The following is a 16,721-nucleotide window of genomic DNA, read 5'->3' as shown; positions in this document are numbered from 1 at the left end:
ACAGGTATGGCTCCAGCAGCAGTGCAGTAGCAGAATGAAAAGTATCTGCAGATCTGCAGCACTGTTACATTACACAGAATCAAACAGGCAGATGATATCGAGGCATTCTCTCTTTTTCCCCTCTGTGTTAGTTTTTCATAACTTCACAGTCCATGGTGGCATTTCCAGTGCCAAGCATGTACTATCCTGTGTTTGTACTAGAAAATCATGGCAAAGCAGCACCATCTGCAGGCTTTGATGAGCTGTAAAAACACAGGATTGCATTTGATGTTGAAATTTGAACAATGACCGCAGGAGACCACATGCAATTTGTTTCATGGCTGGGTGGGAAATCCCCTGATGCCACGTGTGGGATTTTATTTTTATACAAAAAGTAAACATGGTTACATGAAGACAAAATATGCAGCTTGTGAGTTCTTGTAAGGAAGTGGTAATGTCATTTTTATATTGCATATCTAACATTATTAAATTGTGATGAACACATAAGCATGACAGATGTTCCTGTCTTTAATGAATGTGCCTAGTACAGGCTTCTGGGCACTAAGAAGACACGACTGAGCCTATATTGGTATTTTTCCGTATTGTGATGTCACTTCCTGGAGTAGCTTCAAATTCTTCATATCCATAAATTTTGTATAACCTAAGCTAAAACGTCATGTAAGTCCTCAAACCATAATTATTAATCTAACTATCTATAAGTTATTTGATTTTTTTTTTTTGAGATACAGCGTTAAGGTATTTCATCTCTCACATGAAACTGAAGTTTGCACTATGTAATGTGATGGTGTCGTCAGCGTACAGTGTGAGGATGGGAAAGACAGAAGCCTCAGCTTTCTGCTGCAGAAAGAAAGAATGATCTACAGTAGTTATCATGGATTTTATCTGAGATGGTTTTATACAGGATCATGTAAACACCACTTTAAGAGGGTTAATATAGCGTTCATAGACAGATTTATTTGGTCACCTTAAAAACAATGTCCTTAATTAACTTAACTAAATAAGGACATCTTTAACTGACTATATGACGTGAGAGAAATTTTAAAAGATGTGGCAAAAAAGTTGGCAAACTCAATATCAATATAAATGAAGATGAAACATTGTAATACAGTATAGAGAACTACTTGTCATGAACGGTTCAGGGAATAACTCAGTGGAACCAGACCCAAATGCAGACAAGGAAACAGGGAACGGTTTTAAAAAATATTTAATAAACGAAAGAAAAAAAGGGAATCCAAAAACAGGGGAACAGGTACAAAACAAAACGCGGCGAGACGGTCGAGGGGAGGCAGGAACGCGGTCCAGGGAAACTATAACAAAAAGGAACAAAGAACAATAATTAATAAACAAATCAACAGGGAGCGAAAATGCATTCATATAGAGAACGGGAGCCAACCGATGAGAAGTTGCCAAGGAGAACAACGGTCTTATGCTGCAGGCGTTGATTGGTGATTAGCCACAGCTGGGTGGAACCACGCCTACCAGACAAACAAACAGAGGGGAAAGACACATGCAGGGAAAAACAGACAGAGGAAGACAAACCAACACAAAAGGAAGAGGGAAATGCCTGACAGGACAGGGACCCTGACACTATTAAACTAATACCTTGTCTCCTGTAGTGTCTTGGAGTTGAGTGACTAAATACCTACCTTTTAAAAGGCTGTTCACAGTAAATCTGAGAAGTGCTCTCATATAATCATCACTGTAATGACACCATGGCATCAGGCCCTGACATGATCTTATTACTACACACTGTTGACAGAGGGGTGAAAACAAAAGCCTTGCCTAGAAACCGTGAAACCACAAGTTTCAGTGTGTTGTTGGCTAAATTCAGTGTTGTTTTTTGTAAGGGAGACAGGATCAAAGCATGTCTCCAACGTTAATCTGTCATTTATACCGGTGACTGGGGGTGTTGAGATACTTCGAGTTAATACGCAAAGGATAGAAGTGTAGAACACAAATCAGACCTGTACCCAGACGCCTTTACCGTATCTGAACAATGACTGACTGCTGGTAAACATACTGGGCAAGGTGAGACTGGCTGCTTCATTAGCACAGTTGAGGATCTTCCATTTTTTTCTTAACAGAAGGGTACAAAAATAACTCTTTGCGCTGACTTTATCAGTAGTGTTCAAGTAGAAAAAAGTTCTCGTGTTCGGAATGCAGTGCTATACGTTTTTCTTATTTGGCACAATGTGGTGTATGCAGTATATACTGTATATATATATGGCTGCCAATATGTTCTATACATGTGCAGAGATGGTTGAATTAAGCACTGACCTCGATAGCCCACTGGTCAGGCGATAGGTCGGAACAAATCACCTTTTAGGTTCAGATCAGGAAGGCTGGTGACTAACTGGCCCTGATGTGCACATTTACATTACATGACAAGACCATTTTCACAGGCAGCTCCTGCATGAATAGACTACACTTGACAGGGTTATGTCACAAGCCTGTATCTAAGCAGAATAGTGTATCCAGCATTGGGCCTGTTACTTTTATTAGGACAGCACGATCCACAGGGAACAAATAGGAATAGCAGTGTATTTTACTGAAACATTGGAATTAATGAATTAATCACGCAGCAGGCCGGATCGTACCCTTTGGCACGCTGGTTATGGCCCACGGCCGTATTTTTGACACCCCTGCTGTGAACTCTCAATAATAATAATATTAATAAGGGTGGACCCCGCCTCACCCCTGACAGGGACAAGCGGTTGAAGATGAATGAATGAATGAAAATGAACAATAATAATAATAATACATTTATATAAAGCACTTTTCAAAACAAATGTTACAGTGCTTCACAATAAAATCAATACCAACAAAGAGATGAAGTAAAAGAAAGTAAGGTGTTAAAACAGGACATCATAGCACACATCAGCAATAGCATAATGATAAAATATTAGTTATTTTCAATGAACAGACCCGATCGTGCACATGCTGTTGTCATGTTCAGATTTAGATGTTGACTTCTTTGGTTAAATCTGAGCAGAATATTTTTTATTTCAGCTTCTGTGGATATGAATCACATTCCATAGGAGTAATAGATGCCAATGCCTCTGCAACATGGAAATCATTTCCTTTCATTTCCTTTATGCACAGACTGCTTACAAGTAATTACAAGTTACTGTAAAATATGAGGCGCCTTCTAAGGAGAACAATCCAATTTCTTTCTGCTTCAGAATTAGAAATGAAACTAATCAGTCATGCCACTCCAGACCAATGTGAAAGTGGCTGAAGATGTTGCTTCTAACCTGTAAACACATTCAACTTTTATCAGAGCTGCCAGGGGCCTGTGGGAGCAGGTAATGAGCGTGTTACTTTATCTACGAGCTTGCTGTACTGTAATAAAAAAATTATGAGTTAAGTATTCCATGAAATATGAAGGTGCCATATTTTGTGCTAATTAGATATCACAAATATTCAATCCAGGTGATTAGTCTGATAGCTCTTTTCAGGTTTGTCAGTCACTTAATCTTATTTCAAAACTTCCCTTTTACACATTGATTTTGCACTTCTTGTTTTGAGCCTACTGTATGCACAAAGAGCTCATAGTACCGTATTACCCGATTAGATCTCTGCGCTCTGAGAATGCAGGGTTACTTGTCGTTCCTAGAGTCTGCAAAAGTAGAAGTGGAGGCAGAGCCTTCAGCTACCAAGCTCCTCTCCTGTGGAACCAACTGCCAAGTGTTATTCAGAATACAGACACTGTCCCCATATTTAAGAGTAAACTTAAAACTTTCCTTTTTATAAAGCTTTCAGCTAGAGCTTACGAGCCCTCAGCTATGTTGTGATTTTTAAGATGATTTTGTTCTGTTAATGATGCTGCTATAGGCCTAGTCTGCCGGGGGATGATACTTTTCCAGATACTCTGAGCTTCTCTCCTCTCTGTCTGTATCATTCATGTCTCATCAATGCATGTGGCAAAGTTCCCCACAGGAACAATAAAGGTTATCATATCAGAGTATATTATTCAGCTCCTTCTCTTAACATCATATAGCACTGTAAATAATATGGTGGTTTGACACACACTAAACCAGGTCTTCCTCACAAATGCAGTAGCAAAAAAAAATACATTTAAGATTAACATTGTGACTTTTAGTTTTATGGTCTGTCAAATATGCTCCTTTCCACCAGAAAAACTTACTAAGTCATAGGTCATAATTTGGCAAACAAGGCTCTATGGCAACATCAGGTTCCCCCATTAAAACAACTATCCATGTCTTGAATTATTACTCAAGTGTTTACCACCACCATAAAACCATAGTAGTAAAGTAGCCTATATAAAGAGAGTTAAATATGCTAACGAGTCAGTCGCATCAATAAATCAGAGTGCCGCCCCAGAGCTCTGTCCCTGCAGTCAGAACGCTAATAGAAACCTTTCCAGGAGCCAAGCTCACCAGAACAAACAGGAGAGGAAGACAAACAGCAGTGACAAAAGTACTCTGTTTATTATAATGATCACTGGTCGCCACGTTACAAAGTTATCAAAGGGAAGAACGAGGGTGGGATGCAGTCTGTAAAACATTACTACTTACAAATAAAAAGAAACACGGGTGATAAAAAATATAGCAAATTTTAAAGGACGCTTTATCAGATGTTACATTATGTCGTTCTCCTTAATCTACAGCAGGCCTTGTCTCTTCAGATCCTCATAGGTCTTCTTGTTGACCACGTTGCCACTTGAGTCCTCATATTCCTCCTGAAAAAACACACAAACCATAAAAGGAGTATTATTAATACAAGGGAGCATCGTTTCCCCAACCAGTTGTTCTGATTCCATCCGTGTGGACTCACCTCTGTGTCTGGCTGCCAGCGCTCTAATGCCTTCTGGGACTTCAGCTTTGCCCACACTGGAGTGACAAAACACAAAGGACTTTTTCAAACAACCTTTCAAAGTTCAGGATCACAGGAGCGCTGCTGGTGTCCCCACAAACCACAGATCCGAAGGAAAAAAGTGCTGGCACTCAGGTGGGTTTGATAAAGTTAAAACCCCCTTTTTTTAGTGAGTACAATTTAAAGAACACCAACGCGTGTTGCGCCTTCCTTAGGGTGTATGATATGGTGTGTCTTTTTTAAATTGTAAAGGGTTTTTCACGTTTGAGTGTCTGCACTTTTTTCTTTCCAACCTTCCAAAGTTCTTCACGATCCAGATGTTCATACCAGCGAAACAAAGACTTACAAGAGACGGCGTCCTCAATCTGTGTGACGTTGGCGAAGTGAGCAGTGTTGGGAATTCCCAGACAGCGCATACCATGAGCATGCCTCCATTCCTGCAAAAAAAAAAAAAAGTACACTTAATTTCTTTTGTTTGCAAGTCTGATGAAACTCCCTCTGCAACAGCCATGATGACAAACATACCGCAAAGTGCCTCTGGAAGGCTTTGGGTCCCCTGTAAGTGTAGTTCCCACAGATCTCACAGTTGTAGTTGATGTTCAGCCCGTGGAGTTTATAGAGCCAGTATGGAATTGGCTAGAGGGAATAAAACAGCAAAAAGAAAACATGAGACACACTGATCATGACCGAAAGAACGAGGTCGCCGGTACAAGCGGCCGAAATGGGTTTTCTCTGGAGGGGGGCTGGAGTCTCCCTTAGAGAGAGGGGGAGAAGTTAAGCATCCGTGAGGAACTCGGAGTAGAGCCGCTGCTCCTTTGTGTTGAAGGAGCCAGTTGAGGTGGTTCAGGATCATCTAGTAAGGATGTCCCTAGGGAGGTGTTCCAGGCACGTCCAGCTGGGAGGAGGCCTCGGGGAAGACCCAGGACCAGGTGGAGAGATTAGATCTCCACACTGGCCTGGGAACTCCTCTGGATTCCCCAGTTAGAGCTGGTTAATGTGTCCCGGGAAAGGGAAGTTTGGGGTCCCCTGCTAAAGCTGAAGGACAAACCTATTTTTACGATCCATAAAATTCTGTTCATTTTTAAAAGCATGGGTATCTTTGATTGTTCTGGTAAAACACGGGCGGTTTCAGCCACCTACAGACTGAAAAGGCAAAAACTGCAGTTCCTCAAACAGCCACTTGAGGCCGGCTCAAAAAGGGAGGCCATCCCCATTGAGCCTCGTGTTAAAATGCACAACATAACAGCAGAAACAAGCATGTTTACAACCTGTTAATTTCAATATTCATGACAACTGTGGTGGTGGTTCTACCTCATCAGGGCTTTGAGAATTATTCAAACCAACATATCTAAGAATATACAAATCGCTCTTTGCTTGAAATCCTCATAGAAATATTGAAGAGCAACAGCTTTTTGAAACATCCAAGTCACTATAAAAACTTAATGTCTCCTTGGAAACAAATCTAAATGAAAAACAAAAATATTCCTGAGCGAGCCACTATCACCACATTCTGACTGACTTCTGAACAGGTGCAGCTGGAAGAGAAAGGAGGAGTGGTTTGGGAGTGGGGGCTGAAACGTGCTCCACACATGCTCGAGCACTTGGGGACCTACGCAAAACAGAGGATTTGACGCGTTTCTGAATAAGGAGGTGTTGAGTGATAAATGTGCGGACGCATATGGGCATGAACAGCTAGAGCAGGGGTGCCCGATCCTGCTGCTGGAGGGACACTGTCCTGCATGTTTAAGGTTTCTCCCTGATTCTAATGATTTTCAAACCTGTGACAAGCATCAGCTGCTAAATAACGAGCACATCATTAGAATCAGGTGTGTTAGAGCAGAGAGAAACCTAAAACATGCAGGACAGTGGCTCTCCAGGAGCAGGATTGGGCAGCCCTGAGCTAGAGCTTCATCACACTGGTCAGCTCTAGTTGTTGTCTGCTGAGCTAATTTCACTCTCTGCTACTACAGACAAAGACTGCGTCTACACTGCAGGTCTTAATGCACAATTCAAGCGAACAGGTAGGCAACCGTTATATTGCTATATTGCTATATTGCTAAAAACAGTGAGGTCTAAAACTTGTGAAACACTAATGAGGTCTAAAACTTCCCTCTCCCTCCACTGGCCGCCTGCTTCACTGCTGTCCTCCACGTTTGTTGTCTGTTCCTTGCACCCGCATGTGGCACACTTTTTTTTTCAGTCAACTTTATTTGTTATTCATTTATAAAACAGTGCAGCGCAGGTCAGAATGACGTCAAAGAAGAACTAAATGTGACCTGGCTGTTCAGATTGCGGTCGCATTCAAATATATCCGATACGTATCCGATTCAGTAGCACACTTAAAAGTGGCCTGATTCTGATTTGAAAATGTCAGGTTCAATGGGACTTGTGCTGTTCACACTGTCAAAAGCATATCAGATAAGAGTCATGAGAGAAAAAATGGGATTCAGGTCACTTTGAACTGCAGTGTGAACAGAGCCAAAAGGACAGACCTTAAAAATAACCCAGCTTTTGAAAAATGTAGAATCGGTTTCAATTAAGATCTGGGTTTCTGGGGCTGACCCTATCAGAGGTCGTATGTGCCTTGACCACAAGACATGACTTCACTTGACTTGATCTATGCCTAAAAAACATTTCCCCTCTGCCATAATTAACTATAAAACTATAAGGCGCCCCTAGAAACCTTCAAATTTCTCAAAAGCCGACAGTGCGCCTTATAATCCGGGGCTCCTTATATATGGACCAATATTGAGCCACAACAGGTCTCCAACTACGGTGAGCAGCCGCCGACTCTATTTTCCCAGTAGAAGAAGTAACGCGCGGTGCATGTTGAAATATATGACTGCGCGAAGCGTGCCGTTTCATTTCCATGTGTGTTTGTGTAAAGAGCCCAAAATGGCTCCTGTTAAGAGACACGCTTACGACGCAGAGTTTCAACTCAAGGCCATTAGTCACGCAGTAGAACACGGGAATAGAGCAGCAGCCAGAGAGTTAACATTAACGAATCAATGGTGCCGAAGTGCAGGAAGCAACAAGATGACCTGCGCCAAGTAAAGAAGACTAAACAGAGTTTCCGAGGCAACAGAGCGAGATGGCTACAGTTGGAGGACAAACTGGAACAGTGGGTTGTTGAACAGAGAGCAGCAAGTAGAAGTGTCCGTACAATCACTATTCCACTGAAGGCAACAGCGCTAGCACGCTAACTTAGCATCAATGAATTTGGAGGCGGTCCTTAACGTAACCCCAGCCTCCACTGTAGCATCTATTCTATGCGCCTTATAATGTGGTGCGCCTTATATATGAAAAAAGTTTCAAAATAAGACATTCATTGAAGGTGCGCCTTATAATGTGGTGCGCCTTATAGTGCGGAAAATACGGTAAGTCAAACACCACCAAAGAGCCCACTGAGCCAGTTTCAGACACACTGTGATGCAGGTGCAGCAGAACGGAGGATGTGTCCTTTTGCATGCGGTGTCGTTAGGTTCGAGGGGTGGAGCCTCACCTTGCCGTCCCAGCCCAGCGGCAGGTTCTTGGGGTTGTAAATGATCTCGTTGTCTTCGTCCTCGCTCTCGCTCTCACTGAGCTGCTCCTCCTCCTCTTCCTCTCGCTCCTCTCCGGTCCTGGCCTGTTTCCTCTGGACGTTCTCGTGAGTCAGCTGCCTCTGCTCCTGGAACCGCCAATGATGATCAAAGTGGTCACGTTTGAGCCGAAAACAAGATACATTTCTTTCAACAAAAAAAAAAAAAAGGCTGGACCAATGCCATTCCTCATGACTTCCACAGCAGTGTTGTTAACCCCTAGATGTAGTCACTCACCCCGAGGATCTCCACATATTCATAGACTTGAGCTTCCAGGAAGGCAATTTCCTTGTTCCGCTCCGTGTCTCTGCACAAGTGATGGATGGAAATTGGTATGAATTCTATAATGAACGGCATTATGACACACTGTTAGCGTTAAGATTGAATATTTTACACACACTTACTTTTTAGGGCCTTTGGCTTTGGGATTCTTGGCAAACAGTGAAGGGTCCAGTGATTCCAGGGATTTGCCTTTGGTGCTGAAGAGCCTCTGAGCTCTCTCCTCCAGAGTCCTGAGAGACAGACAGACAGACAGTCATTGACTCGGCATCACATGCTCACTACGGCTTTTGTGTGCAATTATTTATTCTTTACAGCTGCCACGATAAGTCAAGTCATCGAATATTTGTCAACTATTCAATTAATCTCCAACTATTTCGATAATCTGTTGTAACTGATGAGTTGTTTTGAGTATTTTTGAAGGGAAAAAAAAGGTTCAAAATTCACAGATCTCAGCTTCTTAGACGTAAATATTCTCTGGCTTCTTTCCTCCTCTGTGACAATAAACCGAATATATTTAAGTTGTGGACAAAACAAGCGCCTGAGGACGTCATCTTGGGCTTTGGGAAATACTGATCAACATTTTTTTTTTAGAATTTTCTGCCATTTTATAGACCTAACAACTAAGTGTATCCAGACGAGGATCCCTGTTGTGACAAATGCAAAAGGGGTGACGCTTCCCTTAGAATGCAAAAGTAATGGAGAGAAGTTTTTAGTCTTGACCTAGAAGCCAACCCGCTGGAGAGGCAGACATGCTACTGACTCCAGTCAAACTCTGCACACTGTCCTTCGCCTCTCTTTTGGCCAGACCTAGTATTACTCAGATGAAAGGATGCTGCCCCGCCCACGCTCAGTGTCTGAGGGTCATTATGTCCCGTTTGAAACTTAAAAAGGTTCCAATACTCAGTTTCTAATGCAAACAAAAAGTTGAGCCAAAGACTGATTTTCTCTCTCTCTTTGTGTCCATATCTGCTGATTTCTGCCAGCAGTTCAATCTTCTTTCCTTTATTTACTCAATCTTCTTTTGTCTCCTTTCAAATGATAAAACCAAACTTCCAGCACCTTCCTGAATGACTCCAGGGATGGAGTACCCTTTAATATATATATGCTTTATATATATAACTGTGGCTTGTAGATAGGGCTGTTGGGGGAAGGGGTGATTGGGACAAGATTGCATGTTATGTGAAATTGCTGTATTCTCCATATATTCCATTTGTAAATATATTATTGTATATATTATTCTTCATTCAATAAAAAACATTTGATAAAAAACAGTTAATTTAACCTTGATTTTTTTAATCATATCAACAGTGCAGTGCCCCATCCCATGCCCTAGCTTGCAGTCTGAATGAATGCTACACATACTGCAACAGTCTATAAAAGTTTTATAAAAACTAGCTTTCAATAATAGTAATCTCTGGGCTTTTTTGGGTTTCCCAGGTGCAAAGCAGTAATAAATGTTAAATGTCAGACTGGGTAAAGTAACTTATTAATGCGTCCAAATGTACCCAGATTCCTGGAAAGGTTCCAACAAATACAAATATGCTCTCACTTCATCTAAACTGTACTCGCACTCAAACAGTTGTGCTAGAAAGATGTGTATGTATCAATTCAATCTTATCAGTGCATATATCCGTGCAAACTGCATTCTCACCCTCCACACTTCAGTCCCAACGCCATGAGGGCAGACTTCAATCTGTCCAGACCTAGGGAAGCCAACTCCTGCGGATAGGAAAAACAGCAGCAGAAGTGAGCAAACCTAGTTTTATTTTAAATAATAAATCTCCAAATATGAGCTCTTTACCTCCCAGGAAGAGAAAGCCGAGAGGTCCAGATGAGCTCCAGCATGTGTCAGAGCACTGCTCGTCTCTTTCTACGATTCAGAAGCAAATGAAACAGGTCAGATGAGATATCCGACAGAAACTCTGACCGTCATCACACGTGAAGATGAGCCCTTACCGGCCAGCCTGGAAAGGTCCCGTTGTCCCATTTCTTTTCAAAGTCTATCAGCACTTTGCCGTAGAGCTCGTTCTGGTCCAGCAGAGGTTTGACTCTGTCTGTGTAGTCCTGCAGATACTCCAGCAGCATCTCCAGATACCTGCACAACAGCAGCACATGCAAATACATATTATCCAACCTACACATTTCTATACATCCTTTATGATACTTCATTAAGTAAAAGATGGGTTTCATCTTCTTGTCTTTAAAGCTTTGTATACGTTATTCTTCAAGTTCCACACAGGTGTTAGTAATCAGTTCTGATGGGAAGAAACAGGATGGACCTACTTTTTGTATTCTGCATTCTTCCTGTCCTTGGGGATGTCGAAAAGCTGGTCGAATGAAGACAGGTAAGAGATGTACTCGAGTTTCTGCAGGGAAAGAGTGTAGCTCGTGGTTAAAGACAAATAGTACTTTAGTCTAGAGGTACAGCCCAGATTATGGAGACTTTAAGGGATCCTAACCTCAGCTCCCTTCAGGTTGATGAACTTCAGGTAGCAGTCGTGGAGGTCAAGGTAGCGGCCGTATCCTTCCTCATCACTGAACTCCACCAGGTCTGAAGAACATGGACAAAAATCACAAGATAAGAGAACTGTCTCTGTGATGATCCGCTGACCTTCTACAGAGGAAAGCACCATTAGAAAGCTGGGTTCAGGCAAAGCCTCCTCAGCGAGCACTGGTCTGGAACTATTCCTACAGGATCCTGAGAGGGACCAAACACTGCTCAGTGAAAGTCATAAATAATACAGACACCAGTAGCAGTGTTCCCACAGCTTCTACACCATTAAATTCAAAGACTTTCCTTTTCACTCAAATTCAAGGACCCAACACAGCACAGTTTGAGAGCAAGGTTAATGACTGTGTATGGCGCTATGACCTTTTCAGGAGTTTCCTTGAAAATACAGGAGAGCACTCGCTCATTAACAGTCATATAATTTACTGGTAGATCTAGTATTTCCTACAGACCGGATATAAAGATGGATAACGCAGCTACACTTCCTCCAGTTGTATTTCCTACATATGGGCGCCATTGTGTTGTAATTTTGCAACCAGAGTAGGGGTTGGCGATATGACGATTTTAGAGGGTGAAGGATTACAACGTGCTGACGATCTGCCAGAGAGATCGTAGAATCGTCTGTAGGACGCATTCGATCCACTGCTGTTCTCTGCTCTGCACAGAAACATCAGGGTATTTTTCCTCACCTAAATCCCACTATTTGCTAGTCCGCCTGAAGCACCGCCCTAAAGACACGCCAATCAACCAATCATAGAGAACTACAGGCAGTGATGAGGATTTCTCATTCTCCATTATGTTTGAGTCAGAATGTAGTGGGAAGCCCTAACAGCACGCGGGCGTCAGAGTAGCGTGTTGCGTCGACGCTGTCAGTCCACACTTATTCATAGAATTTGTGGAACAAGCTGTATAATATGCGCCTAAAACAGATAAATGTCCCGTGCAACCGCAGACACCTGATGTGTTTCAACAAGGAGGCCCTGCCGTACCTTCACTGAGGTCGCCTTTCTGCCCAAACCTGTCACACACAGTCTCACAATGTGCGTACATCAGATGGCAACACAACGAACCTTTTCAACCACCTAAAGAGACAACATCCTAAACAGTGTGCTGGGAATGAAACAGCGAGGAGTTCAGTCACACTGCAGCCACCAGAGGCAACAGGTGCTTTAGGCAGCTCTTTGTCAAATGTCCACTTTACTTGGCACAAGATGGAAAAAGTGCACAAACTGATTAAGATCTGTTCAAAAAGGTTCTTTGGCCTTAGTGCTTTGTGATATGTTTTCTCTGTTAGGGCTAGATTATTGCGTAGGGAAATACTTGCAATGGTTGCACTGTTCAGTTACTTGCAAAATAATTACAAATAAATGTAAAAAAAAAAAATTAATAAAATTGTGATTGTGATATAAAAAAAATATATTGTGATATGATATTTTTGCCATATCGCCCGCTCCTAAACCAGAGTTTGCGCACCAATGACCAGGCACAAGAGTCACATCATCGAAGTGATGATCATACACCCGCCCGAACAATTGCGAGTCCATCGAGACGTTTCACGCTGTTTTACACCATCAAATAACTAATTAAAACCAAACGGAGAAGAAAAACAAACACTTAAACAAACATCAGCTTGATATAAACTACCTAAGATAACAGAAACCATCTGTAGGATAAATGTTTTTGAGGTGAACTTTGACTTTTTAGTTTGCCCCACATCCCATACTGCAGCCGGCCCCCGGGGAGCGATCAAGAGGCGTTGGCTTCACTTTTGAGAAGCCGTCATCATTTTTTACAGTCTGTGGTATTGACACCTTTAATTCTGCGTTCTATGAGCATTCCACTCGCAGCTCCGGAAAATAAGCAAGCCCGCTCCACTCCGCAGATTGACTGACGTGGGACTGTTGTCGTCTCTAACACGGCGCAACACCACAATATGTGGTGTAAGTTGAACAACGGACACAGAGGTGGAATGTTATTGTGACCCAAAATTATCTGTGAGAATAAACTGCAGCTCTAAACGCCTTCAAAGCTACCCTGGTTGTTACCGCTTTAGTAGGTGTAAGGTTCAGGGACAAAGAAACTAGCCAGGTTAAACTGCTGTTGTGAGACGGACGGTTTAAGTGGATTTACACCTACTCTGTGCCTCCTCGCTGGGGTTGTCTCTGGCCTTCATCAGCTCCTCAAACTCTACAGACATGGGGATGGAAATCTACAAGGAACACATGGTAGCATTATTAACAGTATTGCATGCCAAAAGCTTTACATAGTCTGATTTGACCATTAACGAGTAAGACGTTAGCTACCTCGTTTGGGTGCTTTCTGTGGAACTCCTTGATGTGTTTCAGTCGGTTGTAGAACTCCGCAAACTCATTTGGTCCTGAGATCGCAGCAAGTTCATCTTTTCTCATTCTGACAACAAGGAAAAGATTTCATTGTTCAAGGTAACATTTGTAATGACTATGTGTAACTATTATAAGTAAGGCTCCTGTTTCCAGGATGATAAAATAATAAATTGGACAGAAAACATTTTCAGCAACAGCAATTTTGTTGAACAACTCAAAGGGAACATAATTCCCCAACAACATCTGCAATTTGGAGAAGGACTACTTTAACATCTGGGTATGAGTTAAGGTACTTAAAGTGGAGCAGGTGAGTCACTTACCCATCTTTGTCTTCATAGGAGTCTCTGAGATTTGCGCTCACTTCCATATACCTCTGTCAAAAGATAAACAGACTCTGTTCTCATACTAAGAATTTAACATGGCAAGATGGCTGACACATTCCATCCAGAGATATAGGTTATTTCATATCTGGATAATGATATACGTCATGATACGGCAGCTTTTCTGGCAATTTAATAAACATAGTCTTTCTGAAATAACCACATGGTGAAGCCTATTTTTGTATACTTAAGAAATGTAAAGTGTTGAGTATTTTATCATTTTATCAAGTACTTTAGTGTAAAGGAACATCAAGTGCAAGGATCAGAACATCAAGTGTCGTCGGGATAATGGAACTGTTGCCACCTCACAGCTAAGCTGCTGTTTTTTTTTCATCATCACAAAAGAAACAATATGGATTTTTTGTAAATATCCTTTTTATAACGGTTTGATGATAAATACCTTTTATTATATTATATTGCTCAGCCTTACATGGCTGTATAAGGTTCTGAATTCAGACCGGCAATCCTCTTTTTTGACAATTTCTTGACAAAACACTTTCTGACCACCGTCCAACATGAACAGTGACGTTTACCTGCAGAGTCCTTCTGAATAGTCGGGGTGTTCTGTTAAATGGGTTGCGAAGGAGTGATTTAATTGTTTACGTCTATATCTGTATCTGGTGGTTTCCAGGTTGCCTTTTTTTATAAAGTCATACTTTGTTGAAGTTAAAGAGTTAACCAATCCCAGTTGGGGTGAAACCATTTTAAGACCCGGATCATTGAATATCTAATGTTCCAGTTATTTGTGAATTTATAATGAGTGAATGAAAGAAAGATAGATTTTAGGATGGAACGTTGTTTGTGATACTCATGAGTCGTGATACCCTTTTGAAATAGTCACTTTTTTGTTTTACAGCCTGAAATAATACATAAAGATATATATTTTTCCAGATTAATTTACACATTTTACCATACAACATTCAAGTGAATTTCTTTTTTCCAAATTTCTGAAAACGAATGTAAAAAACAACAACTGGAATAGCAGGGTTGGAAGAGTGATGAGTCCCTTTAGAGCAGGTGTCTCAAACTGATCCAGTTAAAGGGCCGCTGTGGCTGCAGGTTTTCATTCCAACCAAGCAAGAACATACCTGATCCAACAAATCAACTGCATGACAACAATTCAGGCGATTGAATAAGTCAAGTCAGGTGTGTTCTTGCATGGGTGGAATGAAAACCTTTCACTGGATTAGTTTGAAACACCTGCTTTAGGGTAATATTTCTTAACATTCTCAGGTATAAGCAATAACCTTTCAGATTACACAGCAAGTTAATTGGCCTCCACATCAACTCTGGCGTTTGTGATTTTACAGCTGTTCCTTGAGGATTCCACTCCTAGTAGTGCACGGTAACACAAAGAACTCACCATGGTTGGAAAGATGCTTTCAAAAGAGCTGAGGGATAAAGTTGTGTACAGGCACAAGTTAGGAGAAGGATATAAACGATTTCAAAGGCTTTAACTCTCCCTCTGAGTACCGTTCAGAGTACCGCGCAGAAGTGGAAGGCATATAGCACCACCCAGACCTTCCCAATGTAGGTGCACAAAGCTGGTAGAGACAGATCCAAACAGACTGATGCTGTAATTAAAGCAAAAGGTGCCTCCACAAAGGGTTAAATCTGGCGACTCATCGTTTTTCCAACCCTGCTATTCTAATCTTTCATTTTTTATTAGTTTTCAGAAATTTTGAGAAAAAAAATGCTTGAATATTGTCAGGGCAAATCAAGCAGGATTTTTAAAATTTTGATGTAATATCGTTTCAAGCTTTAAAACAAAAAAGTGACCATTTCAAAGTGGTATCAGGACTTTCTTGAGGCACTGTACATAGCAGCAGCCTGATTAAGTTCAATGTTCCTCGAACTAACACTGTGTTTGGTGAAAGTGCTTTTAAATATTTAGCACCCTTATCTTGGACTAAACTCCAGAATCATTTCAAACTGGGATCCCTCTTCAGCACGGACAATTTCAAAAGCAGGATTAAGGACTTTTGCAATACAATTTGCACATGTTCTGTCTCTGAGCACTGGTCTGCTTCTTTTTTTTTTAATGCTGTTTTATTGTGTTGATTTATCAGGTTTAGTCGTGCGTCATGTTTAGTTGTTTGTTTTTTTTAAATCTCAACGGGACTATTCCTGGTTAAATAAAGGGGAATGAAAATTAGCTACCGATAGGTTGTTTACCACTGTTAACATAGTTACTGTAAATAACAACAGAAATGGTGCAATATAGACGACATTAAAGCGTCAACGTATTGTCTGTAACTGAGACCGTAGGTATAACTATGTAAATACAACACTAACGTTAGCTAGCCGGTGCTAACCAAACTGTTGCGGAACTTACATCCAACATGGCTCTTGTTCGATGGTCAGAGTTGATTTGTTCCCGCAGCTGTCAGAGAAAGAAAACAAGACACATTGTAAAACGTAGGTTAACTTGCACACGTTTCTCATGTTTGCAGTATTGACTAGCAATGCTGCTAATGCTAGCATAGAGCGGCTAGCTTACCGTGGACTTCTTGTGTAGCATTTCTTTAGTTTTCGCATCCATTAGCCTCTCTTTCTCCTCGTGATAGCGACGCTGTTGCTCTAAAATAGTCTCCATTGTTTATAAATGTGTCGTACTTTTAATAATAACAAAACACGGCTTCTAACTATTCAGCATCAAATGAATCAACCCCCGCCGTGTCTGCTACGTTTGTTTTCGATGGCGCATGTCGAGGAGCGAGCGTCCGTCAACGTACTCGGCACAGAGAAACGTCGGCCGATTAAATGGTTCCGCAGTGGTGCCTTGGACAATAGT

At 41.5% G+C, this 16,721-nt stretch overlaps 1 protein-coding gene across 1 annotated transcript; it reads right to left on the bottom strand.

Moving 5' to 3' along the window:
• Positions 1–4,427: 4,427 nt before the first annotated feature.
• On the bottom strand, positions 4,428–16,620 carry sf3a3 (splicing factor 3a, subunit 3). The gene is made up of 17 exons (XM_083926040.1): positions 16,428–16,620; positions 16,263–16,310; positions 13,868–13,920; positions 13,509–13,614; positions 13,342–13,414; positions 11,156–11,247; positions 10,980–11,062; positions 10,653–10,791; positions 10,498–10,566; positions 10,348–10,415; positions 8,819–8,926; positions 8,652–8,721; positions 8,339–8,503; positions 5,362–5,472; positions 5,183–5,273; positions 4,798–4,853; positions 4,428–4,702 (listed from the first exon to the last, which is right to left on the bottom strand). The coding sequence occupies exons 1-17, from the start codon at positions 16,521–16,523 to the stop codon at positions 4,625–4,627; spliced, it is 1,506 nt and encodes a 501-aa protein (XP_083782166.1). The 5' UTR covers positions 16,524–16,620; the 3' UTR covers positions 4,428–4,624.
• Between the last annotated feature and the right edge of the window lie 101 nt (positions 16,621–16,721).

The sequence above is a fragment of the Echiichthys vipera genome (genome assembly GCF_963691815.1).
Source record: "Echiichthys vipera genome assembly, chromosome: 13".
Taxonomy (NCBI): domain Eukaryota; kingdom Metazoa; phylum Chordata; class Actinopteri; order Perciformes; family Trachinidae; genus Echiichthys; species Echiichthys vipera.
The sequence above is the reverse complement of the archived record's forward strand: the minus strand, read 5'-3'. Positions and strand labels throughout refer to the sequence as shown.

What these genes read in the sequence shown, in the direction of transcription:
- sf3a3 (XM_083926040.1), bottom strand. Translation starts at nt 16,523, where the DNA reads ATGGAGACTATTTTAGAGCAACAGCGTCGCTATCACGAGGAGAAAGAG. An exon ending in TGCTACACAAGAAGTCCACG is followed by an intron (nt 16,311 to 16,427) that starts GTAAGCTAGCCG and finishes TTTCTCTGACAG; the next exon opens with CTGCGGGAACAAATCAACTC. An exon ending in CCTTCCAGAGGCACTTTGCG is followed by an intron (nt 5,274 to 5,361) that starts GTATGTTTGTCA and finishes TTTTTTTTGCAG; the next exon opens with GAATGGAGGCATGCTCATGG.